At 38.0% G+C, this 21,296-nt stretch overlaps 2 protein-coding genes across 14 annotated transcripts; both read left to right on the forward strand.

Annotated features, from left to right (window-relative positions):
- Nucleotides 1–1,099: 1,099 nt before the first annotated feature.
- LOC105166900 (U-box domain-containing protein 9) lies at nt 1,100–7,881 on the forward strand. 13 transcript variants are annotated; one of them, XM_020695470.2, is made up of 9 exons: nt 1,100–1,527; nt 2,392–3,449; nt 3,993–4,321; nt 4,438–4,612; nt 5,215–5,395; nt 5,474–5,557; nt 6,445–6,552; nt 6,785–7,054; nt 7,582–7,881. In XM_020695470.2, exons 1-9 carry the CDS (start codon nt 1,243–1,245, stop codon nt 7,675–7,677), a joined length of 2,586 nt encoding a protein of 861 aa, XP_020551129.1. In that variant the 5' UTR covers nt 1,100–1,242; the 3' UTR covers nt 7,678–7,881. The 13 variants fall into 13 exon arrangements, 10 of the variants coding, with proteins under 10 accessions (XP_020551129.1, XP_020551128.1, XP_088738682.1 ...); XM_020695469.2 differs by having other exon boundaries at nt 6,785–7,881; XM_088882556.1 differs by lacking the exon at nt 7,582–7,881 and having other exon boundaries at nt 6,479–6,552; nt 6,785–6,923.
- Nucleotides 7,882–8,438: 557 nt separating this feature from the next.
- On the forward strand, nt 8,439–13,123 carry LOC105166902 (putative serine/threonine-protein kinase PBL25). Its single transcript, XM_011086421.3, has 5 exons — nt 8,439–9,621; nt 10,822–11,006; nt 11,136–11,325; nt 11,469–11,851; nt 12,060–13,123. Exons 1-5 carry the CDS (start codon nt 9,513–9,515, stop codon nt 12,525–12,527), a joined length of 1,335 nt encoding a protein of 444 aa, XP_011084723.1. The 5' UTR covers nt 8,439–9,512; the 3' UTR covers nt 12,528–13,123.
- The last annotated feature ends 8,173 nt before the right edge of the window (nt 13,124–21,296 follow it).

Here is a 21,296-nt window from a genome sequence, read left to right on the forward strand (position 1 = left end):
TAAATTATCAAGAATCATAAATTCAAACTAAGATGTCCAAAAAGAGGATGTATGAACCATTTTTTCTTACATACAAAGAGACAAATATCCTCTACCTTTGTAGGACTAACATCATTAGGTTGGAAAAAGAAAGCCCGGGTGACGCAACATTGTTTACCAAACATGTCAAATTTTGGGACAAATGACTAAGCAATTTTGTCATCACTAATCTTTTCATTTGTTTGTATCATTAAAATTATCGAGAAAAAGACGACCAGCATAATAATAATTTTTCGATGCAACTACAGAAAATTCTTCCCATTAAATCATATTTAATGTAAATTTTACAAAACATGTATATACCTCAACGACAACTATTATAGGAGACAAATCTGTTTTTAAACGACAACACTTATTAAAAAAAATAAGTAAAATTATATTAAAACTCTCTGAGATTAGATTTAAATAATTTATAGGGCAGCGACCATTTTTTTTTTTTTTTAAATTAGTAGTTTCAGATGTCGGCAAATGTAATTATATTAGTCATTTTCAATAAATCAAGTGAGGCCAACGTGAGAATATAATAGCCAATCACAAAGATAAAGAATTAATTTATGTCAAAATTGCAATTATGATATAGCTACCATGCACTAATTAATACCTCCACTGGTTATATATGTTCAAAAATTATAAAAAGAAATACAATCATGAAATTTAATTATATAATGTTAAATAAAAAAATAATTCTCAAGATTTATAAGTTTAGTCTGAAAATATAAGGTTATATTTGGATAGATGAAATTAAATTTGAGTATACTAAAAAAATTTTGAAATTCATCGTTATTTAAGAAAATATAATTCAGAAATAGATTCGAAGGATTTCGAAATTAAAATTATCTACATAATTTATTATTAAAAATTTAAAATTCATAATTTTAAATCCGTCCATCTACAAATGCACGGTTGAAGAGTGTAAGTTGAATAAGATAGAGTAAGTACTAAATTCAATTATAATAAAAAAAGATATGAGCTGAATATATTGTTAAGTTTTATTTATTTTAATAAATAAATATATAAGAATTAAGGCCAAAAGTAAGCAACTATATACTTTGCAGTTTGCAGCCCCCTGAAAAAGAAAAAGCAAGAAAAGTATGATTGTGACTATGAGAGCCTCACCACTCTTCATTCCCCTCTTTAATCTCACAATACTTGTCTTTAAATGAACAAACACAACCCCCCCACCCACTAGAAAAGAAGTGAAAAATGGCCAAAAGGGCAGAAGAAAATGCAGTTTCAGAGCTGAAAAAAGAGCTGCAAAGAGTGGTGGAGGCCCTTGTGGAAGAGGATGATGACTGTGATTTGACAGCTGCTGCTGATAATGCCATTCAAACGTTGGGTGCCCTTAAAGAATTGAAGCTGAAGCAGAGTACTGATCAAGAGTTTGTGGAAATCAAGAATCTTGTCGGTTTTCAAGAGCCACCTCCGGAGTTCAGGTGCCCCATTTCTGGGCTTCTCATGAAAGACCCTGTTGTCCTAGCCTCTGGTCAGGTTGGGTTGATTTCTTCCTTTTTCTTTTTGAAAGTTTTTTCAAATTTGTGTTTGTCTTTGATTTGGGTTTTCCCAGGAATAAATGCTGAGTGCCCTTGTGGAAAAATGGCATCTTTAGGACTTTGGATGATGCAATACTCGTGGTGTTGTCTGATTGAGAAGTTTTGTTCTGTTTGATTTTATTTGTTCAAGTGTTGGTTTTGAGATGTGAAACTAAAGGGTCTTGGCAAGAGATCAGACAGTCATTGTTCTGTCTGATTTTGCAGCTGCAGCCCTTCTTGTTCTCTGTGTAGGAATGTTTCCCTGTTTTTGTGTTTATCAGTGGAGAATGTGATTGAGAAATGCAGATGATACATAAATAGATGTTGCATTTGATCAGCATTTCATGGACTGAATGCCTAATTTGTTACAAAGAGGTTAAATGAGTGAATGAGCTTTAATTAGTGTACTATATATAATTTCTCAAATCACGTCTATCTACTTATAATTACACCAGACTTATCAGACTACTGTCTAATTATTCCTTCTCATTTTCATGAAATTCGGAATAGGATTTATTTCGTGTTTCGGTTGTTATAACTGTTCGAACACTTGACGAAACGGTACATCTTACAACATTTTTAGCGTATTTGATTCCCCGACTTCTTTTTGATAGTTTTACAGTGTTCACAGATTGACTGTAGTTGTAATTATATGAATATTTTGTGTCAGCAAGAAACTTGAGCTAATGTAATGCTGGAACACTTCATTCCTTGTAGGAGTTGCGTTTTTTTTTTCCTTGTATTTGATTTTGTGGTCTTGTTTCTTCTACAGATGTTTCAGTTCTGTCTTGGAATTTCCTGACTGTAAGCGTGAAATTTGCAGACATACGAGGAACAATATATTACAGAATGGCTGAAAGATGGGCATCAGAAATGTCCAAAGACGGATCAACCACTGCCTCATACTCTCCTCATCCCAAATCATTCAATCAAGAAAATGGTCATGAATTGGTGCAAGTTGCACAACTTTGACATGCCAAGAACCAGTCATCCTCCTGCTGATGAAGAATACGCTGCAACAGCAAACAGCAAACATCTGGTCCAACTGCTCAACCGCCTTTCCTCCTCATCTGCTTCCGATGCTGCAAAAGAGCTCCGGTTGCTCACCAGCAGATCGCCCTCGTTCCGAGCTCTCTTTGGAGAAATTACGGGTGCCGTTCCTAAACTCTTTAGCCCACTCCTGCTCGAAAAGGCCTATTCTGATGCTCGTCTTCACGATGATTTGGTCGCAACGGTTTTGAATGTCTCGGCCCATGAGAGCAACAAGGCGAAGATTTTAGCATCCAGGAACCCATTAGTTGTGTCTTTTCTGATTGACTCGTTGAGGAGCAAAAACATCGAGACGAGAAGCCATGCTGCTGCTGTCATTTCTGCACTATCAGCTTTTGACACGAACAAATATTTAATAGGAGAATCCGGTGCTATTAAGCCTCTGGTTGATCTTATCACAGAAGGGCAACCATTGGCCTTAAACGAGGCTACCTGCGCAATTCTCAACTTATGCACTGTGACCGAAAACCGGGAACGAGCCATCTCTGAGGGGGCGGTCATTGCAGTCATGGACAAGATTGTAGGTCGTGTACTCATCGACGAAATGCTCGCGATCCTTGCAACTCTGTCAAGCCATCATCGGGCCATCGAGGAAATGGACGAGCATGGGATGATCTTCTGCCTGTTTGAGATGTTAAGAGAGAACAACATTAGTGAACAGAGCGAGGAACACTGTGTTGCTATTATTTACGTTATGTGTTTCAGTGATCGAACGAAGCTGAGAAAGATCCATGAAGTCGAGGATGCATGTGAAACGCTGCATCGTGTGGCGAGAACCGGAACGTCGAGGGCTAAGAGGAAAGCAAGTAGCATTCTTGAAAGGCTTAATAGGTTTGCTTTTCTTTCACACACCACTTGAGAGTAGAAGAATGTTAGAAACATACTGTAAATACTCATTTTACTACATTGTTGACAATGTGTCCATAGTAATGCCAATGTTCTTGCAGACAAGATTGAGGGTTTCTGATCTTTATGGTCTGATGATACAACTGAACTTCGACTATGAATCTACTATCACTATAAAAAGCAGAATACATTCTCAACTAACTATATTTTTTCAATTAAAAATATATATATATTAATAATATGGATTTTAAACAGAACTTATGTATTAAATGATTGGTTAAATTACCTCTTTGGTCCCATAAAAATAGACTTTTTCTTTTTAGTCGTATGGTTTACGCAATTAACTCTTCATTTGACAGAAAATGGGGTTTGAGACTAAGTTGAAAACTCTTTGATAAAAATGGGATGAAAATGAAAATCACGTAAACCTTGGGACTAAGAAAGAAAAATTCCTTCTTTATTGGACCAAAAAAATAATTTAGTCTAAATGATTGCACCGTTATTATTTAACAAAATTTCAGTTAACAGTTACCAGATTTTCAAACTGGACTCAGTAGTAGCTGTAATGGCGTATGTACCCCCGCATAAGAGGCACCTGAAGGGCGGCGAAGCCTCATCTCTGCCGTCCCCGGCTCCGCCGCCGGAGTCGGTGATACCCCGCTTCCAGAGGAGACTGAACTTCAAGTCAAAAGACTATCCTAAGAAATTCGTGTATGCAGAAAATGCTATATCTAGATGGTTCGTAGTTGGCTTGGCCGACGAGTCTAGGGTTTCCGATTTGACACGCCTTGAGCCGGTGGCGGTGGAGTCTTTTGAGCGGAAATCCGGTGAAAAGCCTCTTGCTCTGGTGCTCAAAGGTTCGTTGATTTGGCATTAAAATGAATGTTGATAGTACAAGCTGAAGCACAAGGTACGTTTGAATGGTAACTTTTGGAGTATTATTTTCTGAATCTTTGAGTGTTAACTTTTGTAGAAAACGATGAGGAGGCTGCTGAGTTTTCAGCAAATCCATGGATTTTCGTGACCGAAATAGTGCAGCAGGATCTGATTTCATCTTTCCAACAAGTGAAAGATGAAATGAGGGGCTATGAATTTGGAGAAGTAAAACCAACTCTGGTTATCCGCTTTGGACGAATTCTCTTTCATGGGTAAGTGTATCTTGATTTTGAAATTAGTCTGTTTCTGTTTCATCAGGTGATTATTGTTTATGACTTTAATGTGTGCGTGTGTCTTGATGTTGTTGATTAGTTGAAAAGGTTGAAGGCATGATTTCAACAATGCTTCTGTCCAGCTAATTTAGAATTCCTTGTTAGAGAATCGGGCATTCCTCAGGTCATTAATTGAAATGATCTTTTGGATATGCCACATTGAGGAAAATTATTCTACAAATTTCTGCTATTTTTATTTGTCTAACATAGAGCATACACAGCAAGGGATTACATTTTCCAATTGAGGACAATTAGGGTACCACATGGCTTTTTCCTATTATGCAATTTCAACAATCACAGAAAATTGCTCCACCACATCATCTGTTGCTGTCGCTGTGATAGTTGTCCTCAAACTGGAAGAAGTTTCTAGGAACTAAGTTCAACTTGCCTTTGATAATTATTCCAAACTGGGAGAAGCTTCATAAGAATCAAGTACTTCGGTTATGGTTTTGATTGGTACAGCAATTGTAAGCTATGCATAGATGTATATACCTGCTGTGCTCAAACAGGCATTTGAAGCTTTATCCATACCTGTGATTTAGGAACCGTTCATTTACAGTAGAATCCATCGAAGGAAACTCTCTTCCAGTAGGCACTTTGAGACAATTATATAAATCCTTTTACACTAATATTCCACCTTCATATATGGAATACGTTACAACCAATGTAGTCCCAGAAACTGATTTCGAGTTTGAGGAGGAAAAGGAGTTGTATCATGTAAAGGTACTTTTCAGGAACTTCACTTGTGTTTTCATTGTGCTTCCCTCTTCAGACCTATGCTTATGTCCTGGCTCATGTTAGTTGTCTGACAAAATGCAACCTGATTCAACCATCTCATGCAAGTGTACTGTAGCAAGAGACACAAACCAGCTTGAATTCTCCAAGGCAAGTCTTTTGCTTCTAGTTTCAGAGTCCAGGCACATATTTGCTGCTGCAGACTTCTATTATATATGGTTGAAAGAACATGCATTAGTTTGTAAAAAGTACTAGATTTTGTTGGCTTTATCAATTGTTTACTTAGTTGTTGGCAGGAGAAATGTGGTGGCCTCTTTCGTCTGCCTGATATTCCGTATATATAGGCCGCTTTCTTTGTTTTGATTGCTTATAATAGATCACAAACCACTTCCCTTTTTTTTTTTTTGCTTCACACTTTATAGGCTTTTTGGAAAATCTTTAGCCTTTATGCCATCAACCGTTTTTTGTTTAACCACAACTCATATGTGCATTTGTGATTAGTATATCATTTTCAGCCCATATTATAATTATATATTATCAACTTACCCCTGATATATAAGAGGTAAAGAAACCCTTGAAGAATTTTAAGACATTTTACCATTTCTGGTAACTTATAATCTAAACAAACAAACATCAGTATTTTGAATCTTCAGGATATGTACATTCCAAGTATACAATTAAATAAGTTTTGCAATGTAGTTCTTCAATTATCAATCCCTATAAAAATTTATCTGTTTAAAGCAAAGAGAGCTCTATGTTTCCTGCTTAACTCAATGTGATACTTTTGTGCTCTTGGACAAGGGCATGATCTTTTGTCATTTTCTTTTACCCCTCCTTTCTATAGATTCTTCAATTATCAATCCCTATAAAGATTTATCTGTTTAAAGCAAAGAGAGCCTCTATGTTTCCTGCTTAACTCAATGTGATACTTTTGTGCTATTGCTCTTGGACAAGGGCATGATCTTTTGTCATTTTCTTTTACCCCTTGGACAAGGGCATGATCTTTTGTCATTTTCTTTTACCCCTCTTTTCTATAGATCGAGTTGAACCAAGTGCGCCACCTGGTTGCAGATATGTCCTGTCTTGATAAGAACCTAGATCTAAGGCTGATGCTTTGCACAAAAAGAATTTTGGCAGCTGTAATGGTGAGTTGTTTGTATTTAATCCAAGTTTTGTTAATCTATGATGGACATGAGGCATTTGTGTTTTATTAAATTAAAGTTTGTTACTTTACCTGCAGAAGTAATCTAGCTTTCCATGGTCTCGAATTAATTGCCTCTTGATTGCATGTTCCAGATAGTTACCTGTCCAAGGAATTTCTGGTCTGGCTTGACATTTGAGCTAGATCAGTAATCCAGTTTACTTTGTCATATTCAGGATGACGAGCTCGAGAACATGAAAATCCTGATTAGCTCCGCCAGGTTAGATTCAGATGTTAAGGGTGGACTGAGATGGTCCTTGGGGAAGCAGTCTTTAGGGGATCGATACACTGTTCTTGGAGTTTGGCATACAAATGCTAAAACATTTGGAAATTCATCAATGAGGCTTAAAGTTCGACATGCTGATAGATTTGATTTCAGATCAAGCAACGGTGAGGTTGCAAACGAGGTCAGTCTGAAAATGCCTGGAGTTGTATCACTACTGCGGGTAAGTGTCTTTATGCTATGGACGGCATTTGACATGCTAATATTTGTCTGTCTATCCACCCTCCCCCACCCTGCCGCCCAGGGGAAAAAAAAGGTAAAAAGGAAAGCATTCTTGTTAATCAACTCTTGATGATGGCTGCTTTTTTCACTTTGTCTCGACATTTTGGCATGTTAAATCAAGGTGACTTAGATACTCTAATAACACGTGAAGAGTTCTGAAGTCTAGCATTACATCTTGCAGTAATAGGCTAATAGCCAGACAAAAGTAACCCGTGCAGTGACATCCAGTAATTGTAAATAGGCCTGGTATAATAATTCTTTGCATTTGACCCTGAGATTTTCTGTCATTACTGCTTTGCATGAACTATGATAATTTTTTTGGCGAGAAACTTATAACTCAAGGCAATTGCTTAATAATTGATATTGTATTGGTCAAATTTCTGAAATTTATCTCTTATATTGGTTTTATGGTTGCTTCTCTACTGAAGTTACTAATATCACTCCCAATTCCATATCTATCAAATGCAGGAACAGACAGTCAATACTGACCTCGCACTAGAAATGCTTGAGGAGAACCTAAAGTTGATATGGAAGCACTTCATATGTTATAGCTCTTCTACCTGAAAGAAGCAATTGACCCTATAATTTTCTCGTGTAAATAGCTTTCCTTGCTAAACTACGTATATGTGTTTTCTACACGGGTGACTACTTGTAATAAAAAACAAGCTGTGGAACTCTTGCACATCAATTACTCTTTGGGATAATAGTATATGCCTTTGCTGGGAGTTGAGAACATTGATGAAATGGTATCCCTCTTCTTCTTGAGCAGCTCTTTGTTTCAAAATCATACTCCAACTGTGGACATTGCATTGCATTTAAGAACTTGTTGAGATCACCGCAGATGCTTTCAGAAGACTTTTCCAGCTGTGAGCTGCAATGCTGTTTGGCAGAACTGTGCTTCCGGTATATATGCATCACTAATCACTGCTCCACCATTAGCCGTCCCAGGTGTTGTTCCGGGCCTTCATAGCATACAATAATAGAAGTAAGTTTAGTTTGAGTTTGATCTTTTGAGTTGGATTTGATTAATAATAGAATCAAGTGACTCCAAGTCTCGTATGAGTTTGACTTGTCGAAAAATAATTTTTCTCCTGGTACGAGCTGGGCTGGAAGGTGAAAGTGTGAATCGATGTTTGAAAAGATCAAATTACTCATGTTCAATTCGTTGATTTAATTACAGATCATTTGAGTTTGAATTAATTAATATCATATGAAATCATTGTTTTTCATTTGTACAAGAATACATCATCCAAACGTGGGAACCTGCTAATATTGGAACAAGGGTGGCAGTCCCACGTTCTCCCAGTTCAATCTCTTTCCCTTTAATTATGTCAACCAACTATCCAAATCTTCATCATTTGCTGCTATCCAACATACATCTTTCCTAGAGCCCAAAAAGAAAAAAACACACATCTTTCCTAAATTAGTATCTTCAACAAAATTCAAATGTGGATCGTGGATTCGAACTTCATGATTTTAAAGTCAGGTTCAAATGTTATTAATATGTGGAATTTTTTGTTCTATTTTAATAATAAATGTGAGATATAAATTGATGATTGTAATTGATTTATTCATCTTTATTAAATTTTTATATTTTTTTGTCCTGTTTAATCCATGTGATATTGATTAATCCTTTTATTATTTTAGTATATGCAGAAAATCCATCAAACTTGTGCGGTGCCACTAGACACCGACATGCATCACATCTAATAAAAATGATAATTAGCTCAATATGATGGGATTAAAAATTAGAAATTATAATTTATAATAATGGAATTTAATCCCAAATATAATAATTGAAAAAGTGGACGAAACGACAGAATTAGAGTTGTATTTATAGTGTAGTCGCAGATGCTTTTTCTACTGAATTTGAAAAAGAAAAAAAAAAGATAATTTAGGAAAATAGAAAAAGGATTGCATTTGCATGGAATAGAAATAGAAAGGGTTCGATTTCCACCTTTTTCTCCGGAAGGAAAAGTGTTTTCCACCCAACCAAATACTCCTCACTCTTCTCCTCCATAAACAATCCCCTTTTCTCTTTCTTCTCCAAATGATTCTCTTTGCTAAGGTCTTCGCCTTCCAACATTCCTTCCCATCTTCTTCACCATCATCGGGGTGCCTTCATTCTACCGGAGGAGACACCCCCCCGCCCCCCACCCCCCCACCCACCACCCCACCTTTCCATGCATTTTCCTAACCATCATCCACAACCCCTTTAATCATTCTCTTTCAACCCTTTTGCTCTCATGCCTCTTAAGGATTCCAATTCCTTTGCAAGATTTTTGTGGGCTCCTTGATTTCATTTCATGCTCCTCTTTTCATGATTCTTTCTCTCAAGGAGCCGTGCATTTTTTTGATTGTCTGTTTGTGAGTTTTGGTTTTTGGGGTGCGTGAAGACCATGAGTTGCCTCCCCTGTTTTCAGAGCAACGACGAAAGCGCCGATGACAACAAGAACGACGACTTGCCCGTAGCTCAGCCTAAAGATTTACCTCCATCTGCTGCTCCTGGTGTGCATTTTTCGCCTCTCTTTTTTCTGCATCAAATACTTTTTTTTTTTTGTTCATATGGAATCTCTCTCCTCTCTCTCTCTCTCTCTCTATATATATATATATATATATATGTATATGTGCGTGCATGTGTGTGTGTTTGAGAACATTGTTATAGCATGACTTTATAATGCAATCCTTGTTTTATTTCAATTGTGGAGATTAGAGTTGTGTTATATTTTTCTTGTTGATTGAGAGATTTTATTGAAACTCCTTTTGGTGGTTGATGTTGTAGTGCTCAATGACTAGAATACGGTGACAGGAAGTGTTTCATTTGTTTGAGGCATTCTGCATTTTTTCTTAACATGCAATTGGTGCTAAATCTTATAGCGTTTGGAAAATGAGGAGAGCAAGAGTGGAAATGAATGATAAGAGTAGGACACAATGAAGTAGGCAAATCGAGTCGAGTAAATTACTCGTCGAGCTTATTTAGATTTTTATCAAGCTTCAAACATAGCGCTTGAACTTGGACTGACTATTAACATAATTGAGTTTGAACGAGTTTTAATTGAGTTGAGCACATCGGGCTCAAGCAGTGTGATCTTTTTTCAAAAATTTTATCATTTTTCACTACTCAAGTCAAATGTTTTTACCCTACAACATGACTTGGTTCAAATTCTTTGAGAGTGTCCATCACATGTAGCAATACAAGTAATCTGCGTGCAAAGTTTAGAAATTTATCATACTGAGAAAGAAAATACTAATGCATTATTGATTATCTAAGGTCCGATGTGAGAGATTAAAGGAGAAAGGTTTCTTGATTTGACTGCAAAAGTACATAGATATATCATAACCAGAACTTTTCAACGTTTATTTTGATTGCATTTTCATTTGTTATTCAAAACAAGTGGTACATTTGATCTACCACCTTATGAGTGAGGCACTTGGAAATATTCGCACGAGAGACTGTTAGCATGCATAGAACTTTCTGCAGATTTTATAGATATAATTTAAAAGGATAGCATGCTTTTGAATGACATATAGATGGTAATAATATTCAGTTGATTTGATAGTTTCTCTGTTATCTATTCTCAGATCAAGTTTGAGCATATAATTCGACCTTTTTCATGGAAATATCTACCACTTGACCCACAGAAGTATATGAGAAAATTTTCAAGAACTTTAAGAGTTGGTTATCAATATTGTGTTTTTTCCTTACAGTAAATAATAATAGCTCGCAAGATACATCAGCCAACACCAGTAATGCAGCAGAAAATGAAAGTGCGGTCAAAACGTTCACTTTCCGTGAACTTGCCATGGCAACAAAGAATTTTCGTCAAGAATGTCTTATTGGTGAAGGTGGAATTGGAAGGATATTTAAAGGGACACTTGGATCAAGTGGACAGGTACATTCGTGCATAGTCTAAACACAATTGTTCCACTGAGAATATTATGTTATTTGTTAATTTCTTGCTCTGCGGAAGCAAACAGAAGCATAATCTCTATTTGACAGTTTCTTTTGGTTTTTTCAATAGATTGTTGCTGTTAGGCAACTGGACAGAAATGGAGTACAAGGGAGCAAGGAGTTTGGCGCTGAAGTTTCGAGGTTGAGTCTCCTTCAGCACCCGAATCTTGTCAAGATAATCGGATATTGTGCTGATGGAGAACAGAGGATATTGGTGTACGAATACATGCAATCTGGTCCATTAATGAACCATCTTTTTGGTAGTTTTCATCTCCATGGCTCTCCTTCTAATTACACCTTTAGATAGTTCATTTACTGTAGCTTGAGTATATTTCTTCGCATCATCTACCTTGGATTTTTATCCATTTTGCTTACTTGAAATGGCATTTTTTTGCATCTACAGACCTTCCAGCAGAGAAAAAACCATTAGATTGGACTACAAGAATGAAAATTGCTGTAGGTGTTGCAGAAGGACTCGAGTACTTACACGAGAAAGTTGACCCACCTATCATATATTGCGACTTAAAATCCTCAAATATCCTTTTGGATGAAGCTAAGAATCCAAGACTCTCACAATACGGGCTCAGCAAACTCGTCCAAAGTGGCAATAAGATGCATGTAGCACCAACAGGTAATGGATATTATGCACCAGAATATGAAAGAACTGGTGAACTATCACCAAAGTCAGACGTTTATAGCTTTGGTGTCATCCTACTAGAGCTTATCTCAGGCCGTAAAGCCTTGGACACTTCACGGCCAGCAGATGAGCAAAGTTTAGTTAACTGGGTGAGTACGAATAATCATACCTGTTCTCTTATTTATTCAATTAATAACATCAACATGTCGATCTTCTTGATACTGGAGGTTTATGTCACACCAAGGATGAGAACCAGGGGGTTCTCCCAGCAATACTTTTATATTGCAAATGCTCATAAAAGGTCTGGAATTCACACCATTATCTGACTTGTTAAGAATTCTACAAATGATTGAATAGGCACAACCGATTTTCAAGGACCAGTCGAAGTTTCCACAGATGGCTGATCCACTTCTCAAAGAGGCATTTCCAGTAACAAGCTTAAATCAAGCGGTGGGAGTCGCAGCAATGTGTCTGCAGGAAGAACCAGCAGCACGCCCGTTGATCAATGATGTTTCAGCTGCCCTTAGTTTCCTCGCAATGGCTCGCCCGGAAGCTCCTATTCCTGCTCATCTCGTTCCTATACTATCATCAAGAGTGAAAACAGGAAAATATCCGTCTACTAAGGAGGGCCTAAATTCTGTTTCTGAACAAGACAATACTTCGGATATTGAGGATGAAGACAGAGGGCGTTGTAGTCATGACGACAAATCAAGTTCCGACTATGAGTATGGGGATAGTTCAGAAGAAGGTTCAGATGACGACAATCCAAAACAATCCCGACTCAAATCTCGCAAATCGAAAAAGTCGGGCGAGGACAAAAAGTAAAAGTAAGATGGATCGGGATTGTAGTGATGGTAGCACTCTCCCGGAAAGAAGTGGGCAAGATCTACACAATCTTAGTATTATGATTATAATCTGAGCAGTGATGAAGAACCGAATGATGGTAAAAATTCAAGAAGCAACAACAAAGCTGCATGAGCCTTAAATCCAAATCAAATCCAAGTCACAACTTCAGTGTCATATGGACCTAGCATGAGATATAATGACGGATTTTAGTACATTCAAGAACCTTGCAGCACTTTCAGTACGACACTGACCTGGATATGATGGCGCGGGACTATCACGAGATCCATATCTTAAGAAACAAAAACTCAGTTTATGGAGTAGATGATCATGGAGGTGACTTCAAGTTGGTTTGACAAATACTTTTGTTTTCACCTTTGGCGGATCAAGATTTCTTTTAGCTGACCGTTCCATGTTGGATCTGAATACTTATGTATAGGGAATTTGAGGTATATATAGTGATGAACAGGAAACATCTTTTCTTAGCTTTTAGCTTTTCTTTCTCCTTGTATGCTCATTCTACACAACTTTTGCTAGGCATTTTGAAAGTAACATTTGAACAACTTTCCATTTAAGTACATTATGACTACTAGCATTATGTGATTATAGCTAGTTGTGTTATGAACTTTGCATTCATTGGTTCCTTATAGTGGCATACAATCTTGCATTCTTCAGTCTCATGTTACTTAGTAACATAAGAATGCATGTATTGATGCTTTGTGAGTTATATTAGAAAGAGCCCAAACTCACTCTTTGAGGTTTAGAGCGAGTCGTGGAATTTCTCAGAACTCCATTTTTGTACCTCCACTCTGAGTTGCAGTATGTTTGATCACGTTTGGGTGATTCAAATGCAGTAACCAGAATTTTGTAGAGGCAACAATGTTGCCCTTATGGTTAAGTGTAAGGTTGTGGAATCAGTGTTTCCAAAAGTCGAATTTTACTAGAATATAAATTGCAAGAATCATTTTTGTTTTTCTCAAATGTGTTGTTCAAATTTACTGATATGAGCACAACGCCGTTCTTGAGGTAGGTTGATATCACGCCTAACCGGGTTTTTTTCTGAAAAGTTGGTTGAGTTCTTGTTCACTTAATCGTTATAGTTGGGCAGTGTGTGGCCTATGTTGTAGACATGGAAGGGCCAAGATGTAGTCTTGATAGGTTAGGAAGTCGGGATCAATTGAAAAATATTAAGTTTATGAGATGAGCAATGCCAGTATCTACGAGTCGTGTGAGCACAAATCTGCATAGGGAAAATTTTGATGATGGCTATGTATGTCTGTATTCATATAGACCGTGAGTTGTTGAATCAACACATGATGTTATTATGACACGTATGGGTGCAAATCTACATGGACAACACTGTTGGGCCACCTGTTAAGTTGTGAAGGTTGTTTTGAAGAAGAAAAGGATAACCTGATTCAACTTAGAAATCCCAAGTTGAGTTGGAGAAGGATAACCCGATTCAAAGTTGAGTTGGAGAAGGATAACCCGATTCAACTTAGAAATCCCAAGTTGAGTTGGAAAAAGGATAAGTCATGGCTATATATACTACTCTTATTAGCATTGTTTTACAGAGCAAAAAGTAGAATAGAGTAGAGAGAAAAGAAAGAGTTGAGACGAGGGTGAGTGTTGTCTTTCACGTGTGGTGAAGACTTGCATACAAGTGTGTGTGTGTTGTACTCCTCAATTTTCCTCCTCTTTGAGTGTTTTCTCCTGGCTTGGTATCGCCCCCAGACGTAGGATTTATATCCAAACTGGGTTAACAAATTCGTGTGTCTTTTATCGCCTTCATATTCCACCTGTTATCCATCTTAACCCGATCCATTTCCTAACAACTGGTATCAAGAGCCTGGTTCAAGGAGTTAAGATGGAGGGAAAGTTTCCAGTCGAACGGTTCAATGGTTCCGACTTTGGGTTTTGGCGTATGCAGATGGAGGCCTACCTGTACGGGAAGGACCTGTACGAACCACTTGCAGAGAAGTCCGAGAAGACGAGTGATGAAGAATGGAAGGTGCTCGATCGAAAGGCGATGAGCGCAATAATCCTGTCGCTCTCTCGGAATGTCGCCTATCATGTGAAGGGAGCAAAGAGCACGAAGGAAGTTCTACAGACTCTTGCCGATATGTACGAGAAACCCTCAGCAATGAACAAGGTTATGCTGATGAAAAAACTATTCAGGTTGCAGATGGAGGAGAGGAAGTCGGTGGCCGATCACCTCAATGACTTCAACCAACTCACGACACAGCTGGCGTCTGTGGATATCGTGTTTGACGATGAGGTAAAAGCGTTAATTTTGCTTTCATCTTTACCTGACAGTTGGGATGTGGTTGTTACTTCAGTGAGCACTTCGTCTGGGAAGGAGAAGATGAAGTTCGACAACATCAGAGACATGATGTTGAACGAGGAAACCCGTAGAAAGCAAACGGGTGGATCATCTGGCTCTGCACTACATACGGAGTCCAGAGGGAGACCTGACACACGGGGTAAATACCGTGGAAGGTCAAGGTCAAGGTCCAGGGGGAAGAACAAGGGCAAGAAGGAGATGGTGTGCTGGAACTGCGAGAAGCCCGGACACATGAAAAGCGAATGTCGGGCGCCAAAGAAGGAAAAGGAGGGCCGGACAGCGAATGCCGCGACGGAGGAGATCACGGATGCACTCTTGTTGAGTGTGAGCAGTTCTTCCGATGATTGGGTTGTGGATTCAGGGGCCTCATTCCACTCATGCAGCAACAAAGACATCATGGAGCCATACACCTCAGGTGATTTTGGCTTAGTTTATCTTGCAGATAACAAACCCCTCAAGATTGTAGGAAAGGGAGATGTGCGGATCAAATCAACGAATGGGTCATGCTGGACCCTACATGATGTGAGACACATACCAGGACTGAGAAGGAACTTGATCTCAATCGGACAGCTGGATAGTGATGGATTCCACACGACGTTTGGAGACGCGAAGTGGAAGATCAGTCGGGGAGCAATGACTTTGGCTCGAGGACTAAAGTCGGGAACGCTCTACATGGCGGGAGGATCCAGTTCAAACATCCCCTTTGCAGGAACTGTATCGCAGGCTAACCTGTGGCACAATCGCTTGGGCCACATGAGCGAGAAAGGAATGAACGTGCTGAAGTCGAAAGGACGGTTGCCCGAGTTAAAATCGGTGGAGGTGGGTCATTGTGAACACTGCGTGTTCGGAAAGCAGAAGCGGGTGAGCTTCTTGACCACAGGAAGAACTCCGAGGAAAGAAAAGTTGGAGCTTGTTCACACTGATTTGTGGGGACCAGCACCAGTGTCATCTCTTGGTGGATCAACGTACTACATGACATTCGTCGATGACTCCACTAGAAAGGTATGGGTGTATTTCTTAAAAAGAAAATCTGATGCCTTTGATACATTCAGGAGATGGAGGGCACTAGTGGAAAATGAGACAGGTCTACAAGTGAAATGTCTCAGATCGGATAACGGTGGCGAGTACAGCAGTGAAGGTATCAAGAATTACTGCGCCGACCATGGAATCCGAATGCAGAAAACAATCCCGGGGACACCTCAGCAAAATGGCGTTGCTGAGAGGATGAACAGAACACTGAATGAGCGTGCGAGATGCATGCGATTGAAGAGCGGACTACCAAAGATGTTTTGGGCAGATGCAGTCAACACGGCTGCTTTCTTGATCAATCGAGGGCCTTCTGTCCCGTTGAACAACAGGATACCAGAAGAGGTATGGAGTGGTAAGAAAGTGGATCTTTCTTTCTTACGTACGTTTGGTTGTTCAGCCTATATTTTGAACGATGATCGGACTAAGCTGGATGCTAAGTCGATTAAATGTACATTCATTGGGTATGGGACTGACGAATTTGGGTATAGATTCTGGGATGATCAAAACCGGAAAATAATTCGTAGCAGGAATGTTATATTCAATGAGGATGTAATGTACAACGACAGGAAGGTAAGCCCGGATGATGACAAGAAGGAAAGGGAATTTGTTGATCTCGATATTTCAAATTCCGGGATCATGAGACCAGCAGATACGGATTCAGTGGGAGTTCAGACGGACGAAACTGAACAAACGGAGATAGAGCCAGAACCAGTATCGGAGGAACCGATTACTGAAAGCAGCACACCCTTAGCACTAGGTCGAGAACCGAGGCTGAGAAGGGCCCCAGATAGGTACTCCCCCTCTCTTTATTACTTGTTTTTGTCTGATTGTGGAGAACCCGAATGTTACGCAGAGGCAGTCAATGATGTCCACAAGAGCAAGTGGGAGCTTGCGATGAACGACGAGATGAACTCGTTGAAGAAAAACAACACATGGGAATTGTGTCAGCTCCCAAAAGGAAAGAAGGCCCTACAGAACAGATGGGTCTATCGGGTTAAGGAAGAATCAGACGGGAAGAAGCGGTACAAGGCAAGACTCGTAGTAAAGGGATTCCAACAAAGATACGGTATTGACTTTACTGATGTTTTTACACCTGTTGTCAAGTTAACTACTATTCGTCTTGTGTTGAGCATGGTAGCGGCAGAGAACTTGGAGTTACAACAGATGGATGTAAAGACAGCCTTCCTACACGGGGATCTTGAGGAGGAGATATACATGGTACAACCAGAGGGGTATAATGGAGATGATCAGCAGGTGTGTCGCCTGAAGAAAAGCCTGTATGGATTGAAACAGGCTCCGCGGCAGTGGTATAGGAAGTTTGACAACTTTATGCTAGAGATAGGTTTCTCTAGATGCAATGCTGATCATTGCTGCTACGTGAAGAGGTTCGATGAGTTTTTTATCATTCTACTCCTATATGTTGATGACATGTTGATAGCAGGATCAAATGTCAAGGAGATCAATAGGCTCAAGGATCAGTTATCGAGGAAGTTTGACATGAAAGATCTTGGCGAAGCAAGGCAAATATTGGGCATGAAAATCACAAGGGACAAAGGTATTGGTAAATTATGGTTATCTCAATCTGATTATATTGAGAAGGTATTATGCAGATTCAAGATGGAAAATGCAAAACCGGTTGGAACGCCATTGGGAAATCAATTCAAACTATCCAACAGTGATTCGCCCCAGACTGACTCCGAACGTGCAAAGATGAGAGTCACACCGTATGCCTCAGCAATTGGGAGCCTGATGTATGCTATGATCTGTACTCGACCGGATATAGCACATGCAGTGGGAGTAGTTAGCCGTTTTATGAGCAATCCAGGAGTGATGCACTGGGAAGCTGTGAAATGGATTCTTAGGTACCTAAGGGGTACTAAGGACCGAGCATTGGTGTTTGGTAAGGGCAAGCTTACCTTGTTTGGGTTTGTTGACGCTGATTTTGCAGGGAGTGACTATGACAAAAGGAGGAGCACTACAGGGTACGTGTTCACATATGGCGGTACAGCCGTATCCTGGGTCTCAAAGTTGCAGAAGGTTGTCACACTGTCCACGACGGAAGCTGAGTACGTGGCAGTTACTGAGGCAGCTAAGGAGCTCATTTGGCTGCAACACTTGTTGGGTGAATTAGGGAAACCTCAGGCAGATGTGATTCTTCATAGCGATAGCCAGAGTGCGATCCATCTGGCAAAGAATCCCGCGTTCCATTCGCGGACAAAGCACATCGAGATCAAGTACCATTTCATCCGACAACTTCTGGAGAAGAAGGCACTGCAGCTGGAGAAGATCCAAGGAGAAAAGAATCCTGCGGACATGCTGACCAAGGCGGTTGCGATGGAGAAGTTGAAGCTGTGTACGGCTTCGACTGGCCTTGATGACTAGAGTGGACAAACCCGGCGGTACCAAGAAAGAAGTGGAGAAAAGCTAATCAATCTTCAAGTGGGAGATTGTTAAGTTGTGAAGGTTGATTTGAAGAAGAAAAGGATAACCTGATTCAACTTAGAAATCCCAAGTTGAGTTGGAGAAGGATAACCCGATTCAAAGTTGAGTTGGAGAAGGATAACCCGATTCAACTTAGAAATCCCAAGTTGAGTTGGAAAAAGGATAAGTCATGGCTATATATACTACTCTTATTAGCATTGTTTTACAGAGCAAAAAGTAGAATAGAGTAGAGAGAAAAGAAAGAGTTGAGACGAGGGTGAGTGTTGTCTTTCACGTGTGGTGAAGACTTGCATACAAGTGTGTGTGTGTTGTACTCCTCAATTTTCCTCCTCTTTGAGTGTTTTCTCCTGGCTTGGTATCGCCCCCAGACGTAGGATTTATATCCAAACTGGGTTAACAAATTCGTGTGTCTTTTATCGCCTTCATATTCCACCTGTTATCCATCTTAACCCGATCCATTTTCTAACACCACCTAAATAAGCGCCCAATTTTGAAGATGCCTTTTGCAAGAGGGAAGAAGCTGATTTTCATGTCTTCTTAAGTAAAGAAGCAGAGAAAGATTATGAAATTAAATCTTCTGAGATATAAATACAAAATTCCAACCTTAAACATAGATATGGTTCTTCATTATTTGGCAAAAAAAAAAAAAATTGATTTGATGTTATTTCTACAACGAAAAAATCTATTTTGTAATTTATGAATAAAAGGGTTCTGTTGTCCGTAATGTTGGTTCGTAGGAATATGTTGGGAGCAAAGTATTTTATTAGAAAGACAATAAACCTTTGGTGTTTGAAAATCTCATCGCGGATGTTTTTTTTTTTTTTCTGTTTTTGTTATGATTCGATATTCTTAGAAATAATAAAAATGTATTAGTTGCTTATTATATGATCAACCCCAATTATATGCTTAAGAAAAATAATTACGCGTAACATATGAAACATAAGATGTTACAAAATTTAATTAGAAAGTCCCAATTAAAAACATTATGGAAGAAAACATTTAAATGTCCGAACAAATTTAAAGTAAATAATATGGGAGGATTGTTTGAGGTATATATATGTAATATGCCACACACAATAGCACTACATTACATAAAAGTATTGTAGGAATCGAAGCTCTATTAATCTAAATGCATGTCTGAAAAATTATCCTTCACTTCTGATGTCCGCGTCATGCTTCAATCTTTCCTATGTTGATCCACCACTGCCTGAAAATTACAACATCATATAACTGAAAATATGTATGCAAGACATCGTCTAAAGTTCGACGAAATACTAGAATAATATTTCTTAATATATATATATATATATATATATATATTGAAAGATAATTTACCATTTCCGTTAGTTACATTAAAAATACGTAAATGTGGATCCACGGGAAGACCAATGGCTTGATACCTTTTATCATACAATGTGTACCTAGCAGAATCGACATTCATCTCATGAATTATTGAAATAAATAATAATAAAATGATCTTATAATAAATATTGAATTGTTTTTTATTTTTTCGAATCATTGTGATTATAACTATAATTTACCTGTGGTCAAAAGTATGTGAGCTACTTGAGCTATGTCCTCGATCACCTTGAACAAAAGAGTTCCCAATTCTAGAACTTGGAACCTCCTCTTGGTAAATCATTTTTCTCTGTATGTTAAATATTTTCCAAGAAAAATAATAAATGGACAAATCTAATTTACATAGAAAATATTAACTTTACATGCTGGCACGATATGAGTCGATGCAATTAATTACTACAATATAGCTAGCATGAGGAAAGCAAAATGGTTTGACAAGTTTAATATAAATAAGAATATGAAATAAACTGCACTAATCTTAATATGTCATAATATTATCGGATGTAATTCTAAGCATATGATCATTTTGCATCACGGAATAACGAAAAACAATTCGAGGATGTATCACTTCAAAATTTAGAAGAAGAAAAGGACCTTTTCTTTCGGTAAACGAAATTATTTATATATATAGACGTACCTTCAGCCTTGATATTAAAGGACCTTGCACATAATTTGAGCTACTACCGGTAAAATTCATGCCACCATTAATTGTATTTTGAATTCCTTGAATCCCGACCGATCTAGAACATGTAAAATTTACACTTAGTAGTTAATTATGTTAACTCGTTATCCATGCCATTAAATAAAATAAAATAAAATAAAAAGAATTATGTTATCTCATTCAACAAGTTAAAATTTAATATTTGTAAGAGAATAACATATAGAATTTCTATAGCGCAATAAGTCTTGAATGTGATTACACGTAGACCGCCTAGCAATCCTATCAATCTAAATTCTAGATCATATGAATATTATGGGTTGTATTAAATTATCTTGAGATAACCTATATTATTTTTAAATTGTATTAGTGGCAATAAATAATGGCAAAATAACTGGGTATAAAATTGTCGCTATAAACCGTTAATAGCACATGTATAGTGGCAAATCTATGACAATAAATATAGTTGTCCTTGAAAAATATCTACTAATCATTGATAATAACACCTTAAAAATAATTCTCACAAGTATTAAATATGACATAATAAAACTCTTGCATTTATACACATATAGTTATTATTTTTATATCATCCATCACTAGTATATAATATTTTTTTTCTCAGCATATGGGAATAATACAACATAATCCCTATATTGTCATAGAATTTGTTATTGTTTGTATTTTTTCAAAAAATAAAAATACAAAAAAATCACCTTGATGGAACTGAAGTTCCAAACGTCATGGCGTTTAGCGTCGAATAAGCTTGTTGTGTGTTGAGATCTAAGTTTTCCAAGGGTACCTATCATAAATAATTTTACATAAACATTACGATAAAATAAAATGAGAGCTTAGAAAAGGTAATGCAAGTTCGACTATGTTGTTTTATGTTTCACAAATTTTGTTTTCTTTCCTTTATTTT

The sequence above is a fragment of the Sesamum indicum genome, linkage group LG7 (genome assembly GCF_026168435.1).
Source record: "Sesamum indicum cultivar Baizhima isolate 11 linkage group LG7, ASM2616843v1, whole genome shotgun sequence".
Classification (NCBI taxonomy): Eukaryota; Viridiplantae; Streptophyta; class Magnoliopsida; order Lamiales; family Pedaliaceae; genus Sesamum; species Sesamum indicum.